Source organism: Corvus cornix, chromosome Z (genome assembly GCF_000738735.6).
Source record: "Corvus cornix cornix isolate S_Up_H32 chromosome Z, ASM73873v5, whole genome shotgun sequence".
Classification (NCBI taxonomy): Eukaryota; Metazoa; Chordata; class Aves; order Passeriformes; family Corvidae; genus Corvus; species Corvus cornix.
This window is the reverse complement of record NC_046357.1, coordinates 3,047,132-3,070,168: the sequence shown is the minus strand read 5'-3', so window position 1 is coordinate 3,070,168 and position 23,037 is coordinate 3,047,132. Positions and strand designations below refer to the sequence as shown.

Below are 23,037 nucleotides of genomic sequence, written 5' to 3'. Positions count from 1 at the left end.
CCTGATTATTTTGCACATGATGGCACTTAGGATGAACTGCTCCATGACCTTCCCTGGCACCAAGGTTAGGCTGACCTGTAGTTTCCTAGATTCATCTTCAGACCCGTCCTGTAGATAGGTGTTACAGTTGCCAACTTGTAGTCACCTCCCCAGTCAGCCAGGACTGTTGGTAAATGATTTAGTAGTGTCTTGGTGTCTTAAAATGAAGGCATTCAGTACTCAGCCTTTTTTAAACCTTTGTCACTGTTTCCCCCTGCATGCAATAAAGGATGGAGATTCCCACTGGCCCTCAGTTTGTTGCTGAGGTATTTGCAAAAACATTTTTTATTGTCTTTTTCACCAGTAGTCAGACCAAGTTCTAGCTGGGCTTTGGCCCTTCTGATTTTCCTCCTGCATAACCTCACAGCATCCTTTTAGTCCTGCTGAGTTTTGCCTGCCCCTTCTTCCAGAGGTTATAAAATCTCTCTCCACCTGTTCCAACAAAAGCTCTCTCTTGAGCCAGGCTGACCTCCTTGCCCTCATTTTTCAACACCTGGGGAGACACTGCTCCTGCACCTCTGGGATTTCCTTCTGCCTTCCTGGACTCCATTGCCCTTAAGGACTACCTCCTAAAGGACTCTCTCAACTAGTTTCCTAAACAGGCCCTACTCTGCCCTCTGAAAGTCCAAGGTGGCAGAGCTGCTGACCCCTGTCCTTACTTCTCCAAGAAGGAAAATCTCATTTTGTGATCACTTTGCCCAAGACAGCCTCCAAACATCACATCACTCACCCATCCTTCTCTGTTTACAAACAGCACGTTCTCACTGAAAGCTCCAACAACTCCTGAAGCTGTTGTGAATCTGGCTTGAAAGGGTCCTGTTACTATGCTAAACTATGTTTACTCTACAAACACTAACACTGATCATGCCTGCTTTATGTTCACATAACACCACTGCACTCATAGAAGACTTGGGAGTTTACCATTCTGGTAACTTCATTTATGAATTGAGATATGATGCATGATAATCAAATTCATTCCCTCTGAAGTTGCTGCTACCACAAGGAAGTTTATCTTTAGTGAGATAAAGGATCAGTTAGAAAAATTCTGTAGGATGTTAAATGTAGCACACCTCTATTCTGAGATGACCTTAAAAAAAATGAAAACAAAAAGACAAGATAATTAAAATTAGTTCTCAAGCTTTTACATACTTTTATTGAAAAGAAATTATTTTCTGGGCAATGCAAATTGCAGCAGCTCACAAATTGTTTCTACTAAAAGAGCCCTTTCTTTAAAGGAATCTTTACGTAACATCCACATCTACTCAACACTCTTGGAACTAGACCCTCATGGTCCACAATTTTGAAGGTAGAATACAGAATCAGTGATAAAACATGACTTTTCAGTTAGCCTAGACATACTATTTTTGAGATGAAGTTCTATAAAGAAAGCCACAACACAGTCACCGGATGTTGCATTTACTCAATTTCAAAATTACGTCAAAATCCTTTGAAAAGTTATTCAGTCTTTCCAAACGGTTAGCAATGCTTTAGTGAGTTCTAGTTGAGGAAATATTCCAATTACATATTGCATAAGTCAGTACACTAAAAACTAAAGTTCAGTAAAACCAATGAAACAAGCTCAAATTTATAATTGAAGCAGTTTATATGTTGTATTAATGTATAATATCAATAAACCTCTTCGTGTACTCTTTACACTGGAAAGTTCACAGACGAATGCAACACTTCCACATTTACTTCAAGTCATCTTAAATAAATTCAATTTTAAAACACTTTCATGGTAGCATTCCATGTGTCACAAGCAATCACTTGTACTCAAAAATATGCGTAAGTGAGAATTGTTCCTCTGCCCTCAAATTTAATGTTACATAAAATACAAACTAGTCACCTTGAACATTTTGAAGTAGAACCATACTGAGCAGCATATGTAACTGAAGCCTAAGCCAGCTAAAATAAAACTAGATCGGGATTTTTCTAAAGAATGCATGTCGTCTGTTAAAAATATTACAGGAAAAGGTATCTACCATACTTAGCAGAACTTGTTCATATTTCAAAAAGAGCTGTGAAGGGACAGTCAGCCCTAACTAGGTGAGGGGTTGCTCTGCAGAACAGGCTAAGGAGATGCTCAAGTCACAGCCACCAACAGTGTATTGCGCAAGAAGTTACAGCCTGGGAAGGATGAACAATTTTAAGTTTGGTACATGCAAAAACCCCACCTTTCGCTCTATTATAAACAATTTCCAAATTTATCAGGTTATCTAAAGAAAGAGTATACCCTGTACCTCAGTACCTATATACATGTGTAGGCATTAAAGACCACTTCACAAACACTGAACGACTTTAAAGCTTAGTGTTCCTTCAGGTATTATTCAAGTTTTCAGACTTGCTGAATCTGAAGCTGCATTTAACATAACTTAATGAAATTTAGGTTATAAGAATACTACAAATGTCATTATGAGGAAGTAGTTACATTAACTGCTTCCTCTAGAAGAAAAGTGCAAATGTACTAAATTATTTGTTTATACATTCTTGGCTTTACCTAAGGTATGTAGTAGGAAAACAGCATAAAATTCCTAATAATACAATGAAAGCAAAGCCACAGATAAAGGGGTACACTTTCTTTGCTAGGTGAGGTTCAGAGCTCTCACAGGTAAACACTTTTCAGTGTGGCAAAAACATCTCCACATCTGTGAAACAACACTGTTCACTTGCACTATCTAGTTCTTCTGATTCACCTCTACTCCAATAAGAACAGTCATGATACAGAGTTCTGATCTACTGCTCACACTTGTTGTAGGTCCTCTACCAACACGAAGAGGATCCATGGCACAGCTTCTTCAATTGGCAGTGGCCATGGACTTAAAGAGAAGGGCAGAAGATTCTGGTGTGCATACCAGACACATAAAATTGTTCGCAGAGTTGCATGTCCAGTAGAAAAAGAGATCACTAAGTCATTGCAACCTTCTCTAAATTTAAACAGCACTACACCCGTATTTCATGGGTTTGTGAACGAGTAATCTTCAAAAATAGAGGCATTGTTGACAGTTTCATGTAGAAGATAAAGTAAAAATTGAGAATCTAATTATGGAAGGTTTGTATCACATTTTACCATCTACCCTTCTAAAGTAAGACTTATAATTAGTGTACACTGGTTTTACATTGCGTTATTGAATACTTTAAGGCCATTACCTTAATCTGGAAGCAGGACTTCTACATAAAAGCACATAGCTGGATATTATACCACACTACTTCTTTAAGAAGTTTTTTTTTTAAATTTAATTTGACTTCTTGAGGAGTAAACTTAATCTCTAAAGGCAGATTTTGTCCCCAAGTATGCACAAAACACTTTCTCCTCAGTATCACTGTAGTATGTCCATAAATAATTCAGCATGAAAAACCCAACTAACCCCTGCCCCCAAAACATAAAACAAGTTGCTAAACAATGACACAGCCCCTTCACTCTGCAACACTTTTCTCCATTCTGAGTTTTCTTTGTGCAGTTATGCTGTGTTCCTGTAACAAACAAGGAGGGTAATAAATAATAAGGGAAGCATTTTCTTTACATGGTGTAGCTGCATTTAAGTTTCAATGTCATCTTTAGATCTATGGATTCTTTAGATATTAAAGAGTAGCACCATTTATTTCTAATAGAGCTGACTATTACTAATAAACTTGAGATGGATTTTGAAACAGCTTAATGGGAAAGTATTTCTAAACCATTCAGAATTTTTGTAACACCAATTAACTACTGTAACCTCATTATAATTATTATATGAAATCCAATGCATATTTTATCAGGGAAAAAATTTAAATTGTAACAATATCACCAAAAGGAATTTCAAGGCATCCTTGTAACACTCTTCCATTCCCACTACATGTAAATGTATCAAGTTTCAAAAACACTATAATGACACAAGTATAGTGAACCAATTATACTATCTAGGACAAAGGTTTGTATTTTTCTGTAACCACCAACTTAATATTTAAGTCCCCTTCTCAGAGGGAAGACCTGGTGACAACACCCTAAATCGTGCAAACAAAACAAAACCATGAACTACAACATTAAATTCCAGCTGACGCAAAGTTAAGCCACATCCAGGACACCAGCAGCCACTAGCTGCCTTGAAAGCCAGTCCAATCCATCATAAAGTCCTGTACCACTTCGGGCATCACAACCTTGAATATACCAGCTACGGCCACAGCAGAGTTTGTGGAGACTCAACAGCTCTGTGATTTCTTCCACTGACAGAGCACCTGCTACATCCTGCAACAGAATCAAATACAAAGACTCAATTATTCTTCTGTATGTTTGAAGCCATTTTATTGGCTTAGACTGAAACTACAGATCACATAAAGGCTCTTCAAACACAAAAGAGAAATCAAACGGCTAAGCATTTACTACTTGTTACCATAAAAAACCCCTGGTTGTTCAGTCTACTAAGCACTCTTAGCACCAACATTTGATCAGCATTACACATAAGGAAAACATCTACATTTCATGCTTTCCACATTAGCACTCCCTACCAACAACAGTGGGTTCAGAAGGTTGGAATTTGATAGACAAGCTGAGGAAAAGAGTAAAACCAAATCACAAGTACCTGTTTATTAGCAAAGATCAAGAGCAAGGCATCCCGCAATTCCTTCTCTGTTAACAATTTTGCAAGTTCACTGTATGCTTCACTGACCCTGTCTCTGTGACTGCTATCAACAACAAACACCACCGCTATGAAAGAAGAAGAGAAATGTTTTACCCACATTCAAATACAAACTCTGAAAAATTAGCTTTCAACTTACACAATTCCTTTTTTCTAGAAGCTTCTTAAGTGAAGTTTCTCAGCAGTATGCAACTTCAATTTTAAATCCAGGATGACTGAGAAATTCCTTACATACTTTTATATTTTAAATAGAAATCTAGAATTCATCCTAAAATAGGGAAAAAAATATCTGATTTTTTTTCCTAGTCTAATATAAAGGCCATGACATTTTAACTACTTTGGTCTAAAACCAGATTTACTATGTGTGGATTAAGCATCTCAGTTTAAACCATTTCTTGATCCATTTATACTCCATTAACTCCCATATGACTGTTTCAGTTCCCCTTAATGGGCTGTAATACTCACAGGTTCAGCCAAATCAGCATAGCTTGCTTCAACTACAGACTACACAATCCAGAGAAGATGGCCATGGACCCAACACAGCAGCATTAGATTTTACTATCCACTAGAGAGAGTTAATAAGATGCCAGAAAGACTGGAAAGTCAAGGGGGCAGAGCCAGAGGACAGAATTTAAAATCAAGGATTTTGCAATGAAAAAACCCCAACACCAAAACTAAATAAAACCGACTACAGTTATTTACCAGGGTAACTGTCTAGCTTTCTGTCCAACATAAAATCCCTCAAGGCAGGCATGATTCCACACTACTTTACACAGTATGTTTTAAGCGGATAACAGAAATCCCAAAATACAATTTTTAGGAGTTTGAAAAGATGAATAATTTAAGATGTTAAAGTTTGCATTTAAGGCTGAAATAATGTACAAAGAGCACATGAGCTGGTCTTTGTAATTCCTAAGTATTTCAAGTAATTGTCAATTAATTAATCAAGAGGAACTTCTTTCTGAACTGGAAAAAACCTATGGAGGATTTAAAAAAGGACAACATGAATTTTTAAGTTGGCACTATATATATCAATGTTTTCAGAATCAGTAATCTAGTCTATAATCAGATACTACACTGCAATACCAAGTCAAAAGTTACAGAACTTTGTAGAATTTTTTAAGTTGCTACCTAAAGGCTCCTAAAAGCTGAGTATTTTCAAGTGCTATTTGTATTTCATACCTGGCAAGTACCGCTTCTCACTATGCAGACTTTGGAACACTGTACCTTGTCTGTTGTCAGCTAGAACCAATTTAACAGAGGTTCTAATTTTGTTTGGCTCCATGAACTGTCTGATGGATTTATGGAGAATGCATCTTTATCATGCAGTAGACACTATGACCAACTGGATTAAAATTTATTAGCTCATGAACCTAACAGCTGTACTTTGCATTAGATGAACAACTTTCTACTGTCATAAATTATTTCTATTAATAATCTTTCTGGCTCTGAAACACAAGCTAGAAGACAAAATGCAGTTGAAGAGTTGTATCAGTATTACCTTGCGTATTGAGATAATAATGTTTCCACAAAGGCCTCAATTTGTGTTTTCCTCCTACATCCCAAATAGTAAACTTTAAATTCTTGTATTCTACTGTTTCAACGTTAAAACCTGGAATAAAAATATTTAAGTTTTACAGTCCTACTCTGTATGAACATAAAATAACCAAAATCAGTAGATAAATCATACATTCGGGAAAGTCATTACATTTAAATTGTAGCTACTAACCTATTGTTGGAATTGGCTGCATGAATTCATCTTGCTTTAACTTAAACAAAATAGTTGTTTTGCCAGCTCCATCTAATCCTAAAGTAACAACCCGAATTTCCATTTTTGGTCCAATATGTACCCTGTTGTCCTGGAAGAAACAGCATACATAAAACAACAGCAAATCTAGGAAATTCAATCTAGAAAACCCTTATGTTTAAAACACATATTTTATCACCATTTCTAAAATGATTAAATGGATGATCTCCAAAAGTACAAGGCACAATCATCAATCACTTCCAGCAATAAAAGAAACAAAAAATATCCAATACGCTGTAGTTCATGAACCTGTAACTTCTACCTGAGTCTTCTACATGTCTTTTAGAAAGTCAGCCAGTTTCATTATAGTATGTCTGTATTTGATAAAATTTCAATTCTTTCATCGTTCTTGGCTGAAACCATGTGAGGAATTGTTTGTGGCAATTAATTAGAATTCTCTGTAATTACTGCTTCACGGAATAATGAGCATTTGCAAAAGAGGTTTCCCTGGCCCTAGCAGCTCTGGTCTCTGGTGAATGGGAAAGAGACTGGCAGAAGTGAAAATTTTGTATTTCCATGTTAATGCAACTATACTGAAGTTACAAAATAAATTATTTTGAAGATTTAATTTCTTAAGTCAACAAGAACTGACATAGAATCCCCATGGAAGCATTCATTTCCTTACAGTAAATGCTTCAACAACTACCGTTGAGTCCTCATTTTTGTCTCAGCAGCAATAGATCCTCTTCCTCTTTCACCCATTCAGAACCACAAAAAATCATATATCAAAGTACTTCTTGTTCCTTGAGTTTCAAACTTATTTACTTGCCTATGAGAAACTATCTTCAATAATAAATACCATATATATACACAACAAATAGAAGTACCGTTATCAAACTTTGAATAATTTCATTCCTTTCAAAGAAAGTGGTACTGAAATTATATTGAAGCAATAAAACTCAAACCTACTTAGAAGATGAACCACGTCTAAGCTAAGCTCTCAGTGAATATGAAGCAACTGCAAAACAACTGACCGTTTAATGAACTGAAAGAAATATTTAACATTATAAACTGAAAGTTATAATAGTAGTATTACATTTAAAATAGGTGAGGAATTGTCAGGAAATAATCAGGTATGTTTCCAAAGAAAGGTGTTTCTAGAACTCACAAATGCTATCCAACATATTAAAAAGCAAAAAGTTACTGATGTGGTCAATGTCAAATGAACATTTCTCGCCCTAATTATAACAGCACAGTGGTTTGTTGCTCTAATACCACATTGCACTCATGCTGTGATAAGACACTGTGGCTCAAACTGATACTGAATTGCTTCAACTTGTTGCAACAGATACAGCATCATAATGTACATACGTTATTCCTGCTTTATTTTAAATTAGATTTGGGACATCATAAAGTCAATAGCTGTACTTCCATGAGATTAAGAATACCTTTGTAAAAGTCACAGGTATGCTAGCATCCAGCTGTACATGATCTGCAAGTTCTGTAAACTGTTGCTGCTGTTTCTGTAATGTCTCTAGCAATCTTGTAATTTCCTGTTTGGCCAACACTACTCTGCAGTCATCCTAAACAGACAAAAAAAACCAGAAGTATGCCTTTCCTTTAGCAATTTACTTTAAAAAACCCCAAATAAAATATAGATATGTTTGCTAGAAAGAAGACATTTTAAACAGATACTCTACTTCAATAAACTAACATTTACAAAATAGATTTATTTTAAATTGCAATACAAATATGAGTATCTTAACATTTTTCCTTAACACTAATAGAAACTAAACAGTTCTGCAGGTTAAAGATAAAAAACAACAAACTTTCTTTACAAGCCATACAAATTATGAGAAATTATGAGAAACAATAACAATGTAACACAAAGAATATTTATCTTTTTCCTATATGATTCCAACAGATGGAATAGAGCAAGTACTTTGCAGTATACAGCAACACACTTAAGAGGAAAATATTAGTATCCACCCATTCATAATCAGAACATTTGTATAGCTAAATCTGACTAAGCAACAAAACACAAGCTCTAAACAAATCTGGAAAGAAGAAGTACAAAGAACACATTCATGAAGTAGCTTCTCACACTTGGTTTACTATTTGCTACACATACTATTTACTTTTTCCTATAATTAAACTGAATGAATAAGGGATCAGTCAGATACTCTCGCACAGCCACTTTCTTCATACATTTAAGATGTTGAATTACCCATGTTACAAGCGCTACTAGAAGAGATTTAATCCCAAAACATTTTCTCCTACCAGCCATGTATGACTACCAGCTTCAAACATCTATACTTGTAATTGCAACTGCAAAATCCTTCCGATAAATTCTGTAGGGTTTTTTTTTTGCTTCAGTCTTGTCTTGTCCTTCCACTAAACTCACAAATACCAGAACTTACTCCAGAAAAGTCATGCCACAGGGTTTCCAGCAACTGGAGGAGTCTACACTTTTGTACTGATTATCTTTGTCTAACACTCCCTTGCAATGAATACTTAAATCTCATGTTATATCATGATTGTTTTAATCTTTTAAGAAAATAATGCAGAGTACCATCTACCCTGGTTTTTTGTAGTCTAAACTTAATTTGTAGCTCCATGTATATTGCCATACACTGCAGCTCATTTGCCAGCCTACCTGTTGTAAAGTCTTTTCACAGTGAAGGCAAGCCGTTGAAACCTGTGACAGGAGAATGGTCATGTCTTCTTGCTGTTGCCTTAGCCAAATCAACTTCTCTCTCACGTGAGCATCAACAACACTTAGAGCCATTTCCTCCTGACGACAAAGGGTTTCATGAAGATCAGAAAAATAGGCTCGGACACATGAGCGAGCATTCTCTGCAGTTCCTGGTACCTAGAGTGTTGCAGCAAGAAGATCCAAGAGATTAAGGACACCAGTTGACTCCAGAATCACATCTTAGATTTTATTCCAGATTCTAATTTATTTTCGCATCTGCTTGGCTACATCACAGTTCAAGTCCCAGCTAGGGCTGGTAAGACTTTCTGTATAATACCAAGACCATTCAAGAAGTTACTCCTATAATCAAGTAGCTCGTTTGCATGTATAGACACCTTACTAAAAAAGACCAGGGAAAACAGTAGTACCATACCACCTGAGAGCATACACAATCTGTACACTAGCAGTTATACAACTTTTCCCACTGCCGCCATATTTTCATGTAGCCTAAAAACACTGTAACACACAAGTTCCCACCTATCTGCTGAACTAAGCCACAATACTGACTTGCTAGATAAAAGAACTTTAAGTCTTGTTCTAGAAAACCTGTGCATAATTTTCAAAGAAATTCCTTATCCTAGTTATTACCAAAAAGCAAATAATCTATGCACGTGAGGGAAATAAAAATTTTTAAAAAGCATACATGTTCAGTATGGGCCATTCCAACTCCATCTTCAACTATTTGTTCTCCTCCTTCTATATGCTGAACAATTCCAACTAGTTTTCTGGAATAATCTGAGATTTCTTCTGTGAAAGTTCTTATACAGTGAGCCATGTCTAAAATGGATGCACGAATCTGGTTTGCTTCTGGTTCTAAGATGGAGTGCTATTAATTAAAAGCAACATATTAAATATCAATCATAACTATCTTCCTTAATAATCTTTTCTATTTTACTACATATTTAATATACATGTGCAAGTATATGGGCATATATTCACATATATATATACAGGAAAGCCAAATAAGAACTTAAAACCATCTTGCAATTTAAATATACAATCAGGACTTAGAAATTATGCTGAAACCAACTCAGACATCTAGCAATTACACAAGTAAACAAAAACTTGCCTGTTTATCATAATTTATTATAAAAAAAGAAGGATGGTTAGATTGCACCAGTGATGTGATGTGTACATAGTGTCTGCATTATGAAAACAGCTTTTAAAACTGATGGCTCAATATTATGAGAAGTTCAGAAAAGCAGCAGATAAAGGGACTGTCCTTCATATATATACACACATTAGTAACTCACTGAGTTCTAAGTTTTTTTGTTCATCTTACCATGGCAACTATCTGACATGAAGGGAAAATGAAAGAATGGGATGAAGACACATCAAGAGTCTACCCTCCTTTCTTGACAACCTTTTGTACTTTAATTGGATAAATAATTATGCAAGCCACCCCACGGCATGACTAGAAATTAATTACTAGCAGTACCTTATGACCTTGATGCTTCCCATACTCTTTGCAGACACAACACATGAGAGGACTCGCCTGACAGCCCTCTTCTAAACAAACAAACTCAATGGCATGCACTTGGTGTTGGGAGCACATCGTCTTCTCATGAGGCTTATCAGCAAGAGGTACACGCCTGTGCTTCGCTAGAGTCTTAGTAGAATGAGTAAGCTGGGAACAGTCTGCACACAGGTGAGTGGCACAAACAGTGCAATACACAGATGCAACATGGGCTTCATCTTCATCGCAACGAATGATACTCTAACAACAAAAAACAGGCAAAACTGAAGTAGTTAACACATAATCCAAATAACGGAGGAAAAATCAGAAGACTTGTCAACAATGTAAGATTTCTTTAAAAGTTATACACTAATAAATATTTGGACTACTCTGAAACTTCATTTCAAGTTTTCAATAAACTTATAAAAAACAAAAGGTTATAGTGTTCAGTGATTTTATAAATCCAAGCTTCAGTGCAAGTTGTAAAGTTTTGGAGGAGAAAATAAATCTGGCTCCAGGAATTTCCTCCAAAGCAGTCATTACAGAACAGAGAAGTGGTTACAGAAAACCAGAATACCAATGGTCAAATAAACACTTAGGAAAGTTATCTACATCTAGAATGGTACTGCAAGATATTTTGCACACCAGCTGTTAATACTGAGATGATAAAAGCAGCTAGTTTTGGTAATGAAGTACTACATGATATAATAAAATGACTAAAAGGCAACTACTGACAAGAAGAGCTGAAGTCTTTAGGATGAATTCCTAAAGAGTTTTAGAAAACTGTGCTTATACCACTGTAACTAAAATATCAAAATGAGTAACCTTTTCTAAAAATCCTAAAGGCATTAAAAAAAAAGGGGGAAATAGTATGCATACTTACTAATACCTGTTTATTTTCTGCTTAAATTAGCATTTAATTATGAAGCAATTAACTGAAGCCTTAGTACTAGATACTAGAAGAAATGAATAGTATTATTGGTGAAATTACATTTGGCAAAGAACTGATTTTCATTTTTTTTCCTTTTTAGAGATACCTTCTAGCAAACATAACAATTTTTTTTGTCTTTTGTTTAAAACTCAGTACCTCTCCAGAGAGACCAATGCCTTCTTCAGCTGTCCCATACTGCCCAGCAGGTCCATTCTGCAACCGTTCCAAGAGTTCCAACAAAGCAAAGTTCTTTTTCAATCCCCAGACACCAGAATCTCCTATTTTTGACAAAGAGTTAAACAAAGTGGAGGAGAGGAACACAAATCTCAACATATAATTTTGAGAAATTATACAAACTACAGTTGAGGTTCTGACAAACATTAAGACCACATCAACTACATTAATATTAACAAAGTGAGATACAACTAACATTTTTTCTGCAAGCTCACTCCATCCTCTTCCTTCCTTTGATCATTGAGCTATTTAATACTTATGCACATTTTCCCTACTTAAAAGATGCCAAGATTATTAAAAATTTAGAGAAACTCAGTAAAAATAGTTGTAAATTAATTTGCAATAGCTAACAACTAAAGAATACATGGAACACACAAACACTGTGTACCATAATAATTATTATTTTCAGAGGTACAGTGAACATTTCTACTGTACTAATGGAAGCCATGAAGAATTCCCTACTGACAAACCTTATTCCCTGAATCACAAAATGCAACACCTATTGCAGCATTCCAGCAAAACCTGAGTTAAAACAATATTCATAAAGAAAACCCAATGTACTACACTATTTGATAAAAAGGAAGATCACTCATACTCCATAGAGCAAAGCAGAAATCCATGTCTACTCCTCTATGATCCTGATTTTGTAGAAGTTAACATGAAGCAATGACATGAGAACCAAAATCAGAACTGCATCCCAATAACTGCTGCTAAAGGTATCTGTATAGGCCACATGGCATATGAGAGAATCTTAGTGGTTGCTTCTTCAAGGAATTATCATCCCTTGACTTTTTTTCAGCATAATTGTCATAAACTTAATGACATTTTCTCTCTTGCAAGGAAAAGGTGGCTCAAGAGATCAAGCATCATCTCTGAGCACTGAATCATTACTTTTTAGCCATAGCAAAATCACGAAATTGTTGCAGTTGGGAGGGTCCTCTTGACATCACTTTGCCAAAGTCACCTAGAGCTGGTAGCCCAGGACCACTCCCAGGCATCTTTTGAAGATCTCTAAGGACAGAGATGCTATCACCTCTCTGGGCAACCTGTGGCATAGCTTTCTTACTCTTACAGTCAAAATTGTTTCCTTATATGCAGACAAAATTTCTGTGTTTCAGTTTGTGCACACTACACACCAGCTATCTATATGAACGAATGAAAACAGTACTCCCACATGTTTTCCCAGAGAGCCCAGACTACTTGAATTGTAGAGTTGTCCCATGTTGTTTTCCTGAATTATGCTGCCCTGTGGCAGTCTGGTAGGAGTATGTACCCTTCATCCTTCTGGAATTCAGTGTCATCTCGCTGATCCTTTACAGACAGTAAGTCTTCTGTCTTCAATATGGAGATTTATCAAACACTCCATAGATTTTGATTTATCGTTTAGAGTGAAAGTGCAGTTCTAAATGACCAGACAGACAACATCTACGTAGCTACGGGAAATATCCAGTTAGTAACCACAATGGATACCTCACTGCTTTATGTAGCTTCCAGTTTAACTTCATTAAACTTTCTTCCATAGTCCATCTTCCTCACAGTTTAAATTATAGCCCATAATACTCTATTTTGAATTTGGCCACTGAGAAGTTATGTGCCTGAAAGATTACAGGCAATAAATGGATGCTACTGTTTTCCTCTAGCTATAAATGGGAGCATTTTTTAACTATCTTCCAACATCCTCAACAGGTATAAAACAACACTGATAACCTGTTTAAAAAAATGTGCTTACAGTAAAGACCATGCATTTGCTGCTTTCATAAATGGGCCTATGAAAGCACTGGTTAGTAACTCTGAAGTTAGGTATAAAGCAAGGAGTCAGCACTTTTAAAATCAGTGACCTCTGCAGTTATCAGTTCCACGGTGGAAGCCTTCTCTGCTACAGAGAAGCATTACGTTGCCAACACCCAATCTAAGATCAGTGCACTTCACAATATAAGTTGAAAACAAACTAACAAAATATTTTAACTTTTATTTACCACAGATCTTGAAGGAGTTTACAGAAGGTATGTTTTGTCCCTCCACAATTACACTAAGCATCAGCAAGTCATCTGCCTTGATATTTTCTAACTTCAGAGCTTAGTAATTTTTTAGCTTGAGCACCCCTAGCAAGATCACTGTTTAACACAGAGCAAAGAAGAGTCACCTCTTATTACAAGCTGAAGAAATACAGAGCACTATATCCACTTCTAGAATATAATTTACATCAAAACAGTTGGTAACAGAATCTGGATTTGCTCAATATGTATCTAGACAGACTAACTCTCAGAAAACAAAGCACTGAAAAGTGGCTATGTGGTTCCCTTCTACAGCGTTTAGCGCTTTCCCACAGCAATCTGACTGTGCACAACCTTCAGGTTCTACAGCATACAAATACATTAACAACACACCAATGTAATGACTGCTGATACTAACACGGACCTCCTATTTTCAGATTATGCACTAATCCAGATAGCCATTTATAGCCCAGTATAAATGGATGCACACGCACCAAAAGGGTAAACCTACTTAAGGAAGAGACTATAGCTCCTAGTCTTTAAGCAATCATTGTCTAAGCCTTTAAGGCAAATACTGGGTAAGGCTGAGAGAGAAAGAAGCTACTCAATCACTACAGAGTTTCTTATAGAAGTCTTTTCTTTCACATGTTTTAATATTTATTTAAAAAACCCTGGACACCTTGTATCTGATTTTAATCACGTTAGCTCTGTTCCATGTCTAGCAGTGAAGGGAAAGTCAAAACAGAGCTAATTTACTGAATTGTAAGCAACAAGATCAGAAAAGATAAGTCTGTAGCTATCTGAATTTATTTTCTGGTTCATAACTCTACGCTGTCATGAGAAACAAATTTATGCTTCTCTTACATTCTTTCTATTATGTATCATGACACTTGCTCATACAAGCACTAGCAATTGTATAACATGCCCATCTTGGTCACAGATAAAAAACAAGCAAAGCTTACATGCTAATTTTAATCTAGTAAAACAGAATTTATAACCAGCAAGCATCCTGTAAAACATAGAATCACGACATAATCCTGAGTTGGAAGGGACCCACAAGGATCACTGAGTCCAACTCCTAGCCCTGCACAAGCCATTCCCAATAACCACATTGTACGCCCCAGAGCATACTCCAAATACTTCTTGAACCCTGGCAGATTTGGTGCTGTGACCACTTCCCTGGGGAGCCTCTTCGAGTGCCCAACATTGGGTGAAGAAACTTTTCCTGATGTCCAACCTAAATCTTCCCTGACACAAGTTCAGGCCATTCCCTCAGTCCTGTCACCGCTCACCAGAGATAAGAGATCAATGTTTGTCCCTCCTCTTCCCCTCACGAAGCAGTTGTAACTGCAGTGAGGTCTGCCCTCAGTCTCCTCCAGGCTGAACAGACCAAGTGACCTCAGCTGCTCCTCATAAGGCTTCCCCTCAAGGCCCTTCACCATCTTCATGCCCCCCCCTTGGACACTCTCTAGTACTGTCCTTCTTATCCTGTGGCACCCAAAGCTGCCCCCAGCACTGGAGGTGAGGCTGCCCCAGTGCAGAGCAGAGCAGGACAATCCCCTCCCTTGCCCGGCTGGCGATGCTGTGCCTGATGCCCCCAGGCCCTCCTGCCTGCCAGGGCACTGCTGACTTGCATTCAACTTGCCATCCACCAGGACCCCCAGCTTCCTTTCCATGGCACTGCTCTCCAGTCTCTCATTCCCCAGTTTGTCTGTACATCCAGGGTTGCTCCATCCCAGGTGCAGAATCTGGCACTTTACCCTGTGGAATGTCACATGGTTGGTGATTGCCCAGTCCTCTAATTTGCCAAGGTCTCTCTGCAGGACTTCTCTGCCCTCGAGGGAGTCAACAGCTCCTCCCAGTTTTGCATCATCTGGGAACTTCATATAGCTCCCAATCAGGCACCCAAGTCACCTATGAAGATGTTGAAGAGCACAGGGCCAAGGATGGAGCCCTAGGGAACCCCTCCAGTGACAGGTCCCTGTTGCAGTGGGGATACTGCACCACGCATATATCAAACCAGGAGTCCCGTGGAAAGGAAATATATATGGACAGACAGATTCTTGATAGCTGTTTCAGAGATGTTTATTTCTCCAGCCGCATGGCCGGAGCTCTGCTCAGGAACTGTTCCAGTCACGGGACCAAGGGTCCTTCTGCCCGCGCAGGGAACACAAACCAACCCATGGGAACGAGGCTGAGCAGGGGCAGGGAAACCCCGTGTCTGTGCCCTCAGGGCCCCTCTCCCAGGGCTACACGGCGGGGGAGGGACCCCAACACCTCACCCGTTTTATTTTAATAAAAGGAGAATGAAAACAACTGGATAAACATAACAAGAACAGTTTTAAGACAAAACAAGCCACCCTCCTGAGTCTTTAAATGTCCAATCAGATTCTGTGGAACATCTTAGGGCTGACAGAAGGGAGACAGGACTCTCTGAGCATGCTTTGTGGGGAAACTGAGGCAGGAGAGGGTTTAACTTCTTCCCTCCCCCTTTTCATCCCCCACTCGGCATTGGAAAGGGATTTTGGGGGAAACAATTGGCAAAAGCATGGTTTTGTGAGGGAAACCATGGGTGAAAAAACGGATTGGGAATACACTGGGGGTAACAGGACATAGGGTAAAAGGGAAAGGTGGGATTAGGAAAGGGAAACTGTAGGGGGGGCTTACAATGGAGATATTGTCTAACATGACTACGATTTTTTGCATATATACTGCCTTTTACAGGAACACCATCAGGCCCAGTGACCTGCGATGCTTGTAACCCTTTTCTCCCTAGAACAATTTTGAATTCCACGACTTCTCCATCTCCCAAGCTTGGGATGCATTTTTCAGGGTTATTCTTTTTAATAGCAGTTCTATGCACGAATATGTCTTGCTGGTTGTCACACCTTGTTATAAAACCATAATTTTGCTTAACATTATACCATTTTACTATCCCTAAGGTCTTAGTTACTATGATCTTCTCCTTTTTCCGAGTGGCTGCTGTTTTCTGTCTCGCTGCGTCTTTGCTCTCTCTTTCGGTCGCTCCCGTGTTGGAATTGTCGGGGCTGCTGGTGCCTGCGCGCTCTTCCCGGGGTCGCGTTCGGGGCCGCGCGGGCCGGGCCGGGCCGCGCCGCTCAGTTCTCCGTGCGTCGCCTCCTCTGGTCGCAGCTTCGCTGCCGATGCCGGGCGCTGCACCCACGTCTCGGCCGGGCCCCCGAGCGACGACTCCCCCGTGCCCTGCTCCAGCGCGTGTTTCGGCTGGGCGCGGCTCCGCTCCACCGCCACTGCCGCCCGCCGCCGCCCGCGCGCCGCCCCTCTCGGCCGGGCGTTCACGGGGCTCGCTCCACCACGCGCTGCGCGGGACCGGGCAGGCACCGCCGGGCCCCGCCGCTCCCGCCGCGCCTCGCTCCGCCACCGACACTGCGGCTCGCGTGGCTCCGCCCGCGCGCGGGAACTGCCTCGCTGCTGCTCGGAGGGCGCTCGGTGCACGTGGCCTGGGCCGCACGGTCCCTGCACCAGGCTTCCCTTCGCCAGGACACAGCTGACATTGTTCAACAGTCTCGGTAACTAAATAATATTCACGAAAATATTCTTCCATCGGCATATATTTTGACTCCAGTATTAACTGTGTCCAAACGGTTTTCCAAAAGCCCTTGGTAAGAATTAAATCCCAAGAAACATAGAAAAAGTTCTTAAACAACCATGCCAGGAAGTGTTTCAGTTCTTTCTGAGCTTGAATCAAGCTAAAATTTACAAATCGTTGTTCAAGAATCATTTTAAGTTTAAGATAAATGTCCATATGCGGCTCTGAGAGCCAAGAGTCTTCCCACCGTTCCTCCATAGTTTAGATACGGAATAGCAAAGCAAAACCAAGAAGAGGAATCCAAAGTTTCCAGGGTTTACTCACACAAATCAGTCGCTTAGGGATCGGGGATCGTTCTGCTCTCCATTCTCCACCATTTGTTGCAGTGGGGATACTGCAACACGCATATATCAAACCAGGAGTCCCGTGGAAAGGAAATATATATGGACAGACAGATTCTTGATAGCTGTTTCAGAGATGTTTATTTCTCCAGCCGCATGGCCGGAGCTCTGCTCAGGAACTGTTCCAGTCACGGGACCAAGGGTCCTTCTGCCCGCGCAGGGAACACAAACCAACCCATGGGAACGAGGCTGAGCAGGGGCAGGGAAACCCCGTGTCTGTGCCCTCAGGGCCCCTCTCCCAGGGCTACACGGCGGGGGAGGGACCCCAACAGGTCCCCAGTCTGATGCCACCCCATTCACTGTAACCCTTTGTGCCTCACCCATGAGGCTGTTGCTCACCCAACATATTATGTGTTTATCCAGCTGTGAGCTGGACATTTTGTTCAGCAGGACACTGTAAAAGACAGTATTGAAAGTTTTATTGAAATCCAAAAAGATCACATCAACTGGCTTCCCTTGATCAGCTAGGTGGGCTACCTTGTCATAAGCATGCATTCTCATAAAAAAGTCATGTCTCATTTCACTGGTATTTATCATGAAGTTTACATATTTGCAAAAAGGGGACTTTGCTCCTTTTTACTCTAAATTTACCTATAAGATTTTTATGTACTTGACCTACACATTTTCAACACATCTGACCAAGTGTTTATCTTGTATTTAAAATCACTAAAACATGAGTTGTATAAATACATCAATTTAATCATTTGGACTTTACCTCAAATTCTGCTTCAATCACAAATGTAAAAAAGAGTCTAGTGATCTCATCCTTGTGCCTACAAAGCATGTTTGTGCCCATTACAAAAATCATTACACATTCTGATTGTCATCTCAAAAGAAGAGTAAGACATGAATAGCAGGAAACGTGTCAGCCAGGAGCAAGATAGTGACAGAGTGAAGATATTAAGACTGACTCCAGCAAACAATATAAGTATCAATTTCAAAGCATGAATCTTGACTGCAGAAGTATTATAAATAATGAAAGGGATAAAGGAACAACTTTTGTCTAAATGTATAAACAGATTTGAGAGAATGGTTAACTGGATTTTCTTGCACAGTATTTTTAAGTTTCATCTTGGCACTCAGACACTAGCAAAGGCATGTGTAAATGTAAGCAACACCAATCAGCATGAAGAATGCTATCACCTGCAAATCTATGTGAAAAAGTCTTAATCATAGAAAATAATTTCAGCTCTGTAGTAAGAGAGAAACTCCAAAGCTGCAACATAAGCACATTTTTCCTAAAAATTCCCTGGCCCGCATATTTATTTAAAAAAAAAAAACCCAGAACCCAACAGAAACAAACAGACACACCAACCCCAAAAACAAACAAACAAAACCAACCAAAAAACCAAAACCAACCAACCAACCAAAAAACCCCAAACAAAAACAAACAAAAAACCCAAAAAAACCCCCTAGTAATCCAACATAGGAAAAGAGAAAGCAGTTTGCAAGAAATTATTTGTCTTTTCTTCCAAACCAAACATACTCTGAGGAAAAGCTTTAAGAGCAGCCTCTTTTTCTACAGACACCATTTATTGGATTTTTCCCCATATAAACTGTCTGAATCAACAATCTCCAGAACCTACGATTTAAAAATTTTGAAAATCAAATGAACTTTTCCACTGCACCTTTTTGGTTAAAGAACGTTAATCCAATTGAAGACAACACTTCACATACCTTCAACATGTACATTTAAAATTCTCCATTAGAAGATTAATCACAGGCAAATTCATCAAAGAATTCTTAAATACCCAACAAAAATCAATGTTTTGTCTATTCTGCAATGCAGAATGATTTGGCAAGCTTTAGTCCTATCTGTTCACTACAAAATATTTTCTCTTGTAATAAGATTTTATGAACTATTAGAAAATTTTGCTAAGCATGTAAACAACGTTTCAATTTTCAGTTGTAGAACACGTATTTCCAAAAATCCTGATTCACAAAGTACTTCTAACCCAGCCCTCACATACAGTTACATACAGAAAGAAGAGACAGCCTTGTAAATTTAAACCAAGAATTCAGTTCCAAAAAATACAGCTACATCTATCCATATACAGATCCCAAAGTATTTATTTCAGAAAGTTCCCAAGATTACTTAGGAAACTTGGAAGAATATAATATTAAGTGCTTTACTAATAAGAGCAAAGGAAAAAAAGTAACCATAGGTTAAATAACCAACTAAAAGTCTCCATAAAATCCATAGTTACTGACTAAGAAACTGTGTTCAGCACAGGTAGCTTTATGTCCTAATTTTACAGCTTTTCTTTCAATAGAATTTCCTCTTGGCAGTGGTCCTATAATCAAAATTTAGGTACTAAACAGCTCTCTGATACTAGAGAGGATTATTTCATTAAATTAATTATAAGGTAGAATGGCAATAGGGTGAACATGGAGCTTGCTTTCTCATATCTTCAAATGGAGGGGAGAGAAGTATGAAAAGTTCCCCTGGGCCCCATGTTGTCCCTCCCAGCTCCTAAGCTCTAGAAAAAAATAGAACTACAAGTGCAGCAAATTTAACCAATAGCAGCAACTACTAGGTGATTAGAGCAAGGTCACAAATGTACAGATGTCTCAAAGAGGAGCCATGACGAGCTTCACTCCACAAAACATCCTGGTTTTATATCCTAGAAGCAATATTATTTCTCAAGGCTGTTGGATATGGAAAGATTAAAAGTAGCTATGACCTCCCCCTGCCTCAGATCACCAGGCAGAACATTTTTATTCACAGAAGTACTTTTACTTTCAAGCTGTTTTGCTAAGATTTTCTACCTATTACTTTTGTGAGCAACTGTTGATCACAGTGCATTCCTCTTTCTAGTGTTAGCCAGCAGGATGTAAGTCTATTATACTCAATATAAAAAGAACCTGAAGCTTTTTATCCCTCTTCCTAACTGCAGGAGACTTGGAGGTTTAATAACATTTCACTGCATTCAGAAAGCTCCTCAGAAAGATGAAAAAAAAAAATCTGTACATGTTTTTGTAAAGCTTCATTTTCACCAAACATGAAACACACCAAAAAATATGATAGGATGCTTTCAGATGCCTGGGAAAAATTGCACAATAAAAACTAAGAAGCAACAAGTATCCTATCACAATAAAAAAAAGCAGTGCTCTTAGACAAAAATGTTTCGTAACAACAGGACTGAGCATTGTGCTCTAACATTCTCTCTCCAAAAGCATAGTTTAAGAAATCTTGTGCAGCTGTGCAGTCATAGGTAAGAAGTCAAAAAAACCATTACTCTTTTAACCGCTCTCCTAGATCGGCAATCATTCATGATGCTCATACTTTACCACCTCCCTCTTTCAAATGAGATTGATATTTCTTTTCCTGATTCCTATCTCCACAAAAACATCCTGCAGAGTGCCTTAATATTCCTTGCAGCTTGGTCTACAATTTAGGAGATTCTTGTACTGCAAAATCAAGTGAATTTGATACTTAAACTTTTTTTTTATGGTTTACCAGATTAGAGATTTCCTTTTCTAAAGATTCTCCTTTCAACAGTTTTTCTTTTTTTCCTCCAGTGCTATTCAAAGCTGCTGGAGCCAGTTCTATTAACAAGTTCTTTTTGTTACAGGTTCCTCTGATAACTTGTCTTCTCTGTATCCCCATGTTGACTAGGTAATTCTTATTCTGAAGAAATTATGTGCCTGTGCCATCTTTTGCCTAAAAAAAAACTTCCACTGAAAGAAAAAAAGCTGCATCTTATTCTTTCAAATACCATGTGCAGACACTCTTAGAGTAGGGAAATTCCTGTTAATAGCCTGCTGCTACCAATTATTGCATGTATAGAAGTAACTAACATAGTAAAAACCAGGTTTGCTATCACTGATCCTTCCCCCTAGGTCACTTCATCATGAATTCAGACAAATATGTCTGTCAAAAAAGCTATTTAATTGCATAGGTTTAGTGTTTAGGACAATAGGAAACTAATACTCATTCAGGAGCCCTTAGAAACATTAGAGTTGTCCCTTTGTAAATATAAGTGTACAAAAAGACTTCAAGGTATAAAGTGCACAAGCCAAGACTCAAGAACATAGAGGCAAAATATTTCCTTTCTTTTCCTAAGATAACTACTTTACTAGTGTTTAACACTGGTATGAACTTCTATAAATGAAAAGGAACACTGCACATTCATTACTTGGAAATACTACCACTAAGTGCAGCACTAAAAATCTATGTCTAGCATTATCTTCTAGATATCCTTGACTGAGAGGTTTCAAGAATGTCAAACTTGTATTTTCTTACCTAGTTCAGTAACTTGTCGATCAAAAGGACAACGAACTGCTCTGCCGTGAAGGGGAAGCCGGGTAAGACAGTCATGGCAGACAGTATGGCCGCACAAAAGCAGCCGGGGAACTTTGTCCCCTTGCAAAGAAAATACATCTTCACAGACTCCACACTCAAGAACCTGTAAGTCAAAAAAGACCACATTTGGTTTTGAGCTAAATAAAAAGCAGACTTCATGCAGTAAGCCATATGACAGTTTATTTTACAGAAATTCATGCAATCACAGCACATAAGCTGAGTCAGTAATTCTGCTTTATGCACACAACTAACGATCATGCTACCGATTTTTTTAAAAGGAAATAAATAATTAGACACAAACAGAATATTTTAATTCCTCAGCATCGTGCCTGATCACCACTAGTTCCTGCCCACTTCATTTAACACACCGCCACAAGACAAGCCTACTGGTCAAGAGGCACAACCAGCAGAAACATCCTCGCAGGAAAAGAGGCGAGCAAGACCCTGCCAGAGCAGAGTGTTGGCTCCTGCAGTTTCCCCTCGCAGCTGATGCTCATAAACACGTCAGTCATACCAAGTGAGCCACTTAGCAAGCTACAAACGCAGCACCAAGCTAGTGGGAGCAAACAGCTGCGGACCGGAACATCTCAAGCTATTACCGAAAAGCAAAACTGATGGTCATTCAGAAAGAAAAAAATCCCCAAACCAATCCATAAGCCAGGACCCCAGGGGATACTTCCTGTACTACAGGCCTCCCACGCCCCGTCCTCGGTCGGCACCACTCGCCCCGCCACAGGGGCTGGGCCGAGCCGCTACCTCACCTTCACCGTAGCGCCCGCCGGGCCGCGACCGCCAGCCCCAGGCCCGCGGCCACCCTCCGGCCCGGCCCCGGCCTTGTTTATAGCCAGGGCCGCCATCTCGGGGAGGGCGGAGCAGCGTGGCTCCGCAGGAAGGAGAGGGGAACCGCCGCCGCCTCAGGCACCACCCCGGCGGGTGCAGGCGCCGCTCCGCAGGACTGCAAAACTACAGAACCGCAGAACTACGACTTCCATCGTG

General features: G+C 39.1%; 1 protein-coding gene across 2 annotated transcripts; it reads right to left on the bottom strand.

Annotated features, from left to right (window-relative positions):
• Positions 1-1,159: 1,159 nt before the first annotated feature.
• On the bottom strand, positions 1,160-23,000 carry TRIM23 (tripartite motif containing 23). Of its 2 annotated transcripts, XM_010395329.3 has the most exons (11): positions 22,803-23,000; positions 21,982-22,144; positions 11,698-11,819; positions 10,593-10,871; positions 9,798-9,980; positions 9,056-9,271; positions 7,848-7,982; positions 6,382-6,511; positions 6,154-6,264; positions 4,596-4,720; positions 1,160-4,261 (listed from the first exon to the last, which is right to left on the bottom strand). In XM_010395329.3, the coding sequence occupies exons 1-11, from the start codon at positions 22,896-22,898 to the stop codon at positions 4,082-4,084; spliced, it is 1,740 nt and encodes a 579-aa protein (XP_010393631.1). In that variant the 5' UTR covers positions 22,899-23,000; the 3' UTR covers positions 1,160-4,081. The 2 variants fall into 2 exon arrangements, with proteins under 2 accessions (XP_010393631.1, XP_010393632.1); XM_010395330.3 differs by lacking the exon at positions 10,593-10,871.
• Between the last annotated feature and the right edge of the window lie 37 nt (positions 23,001-23,037).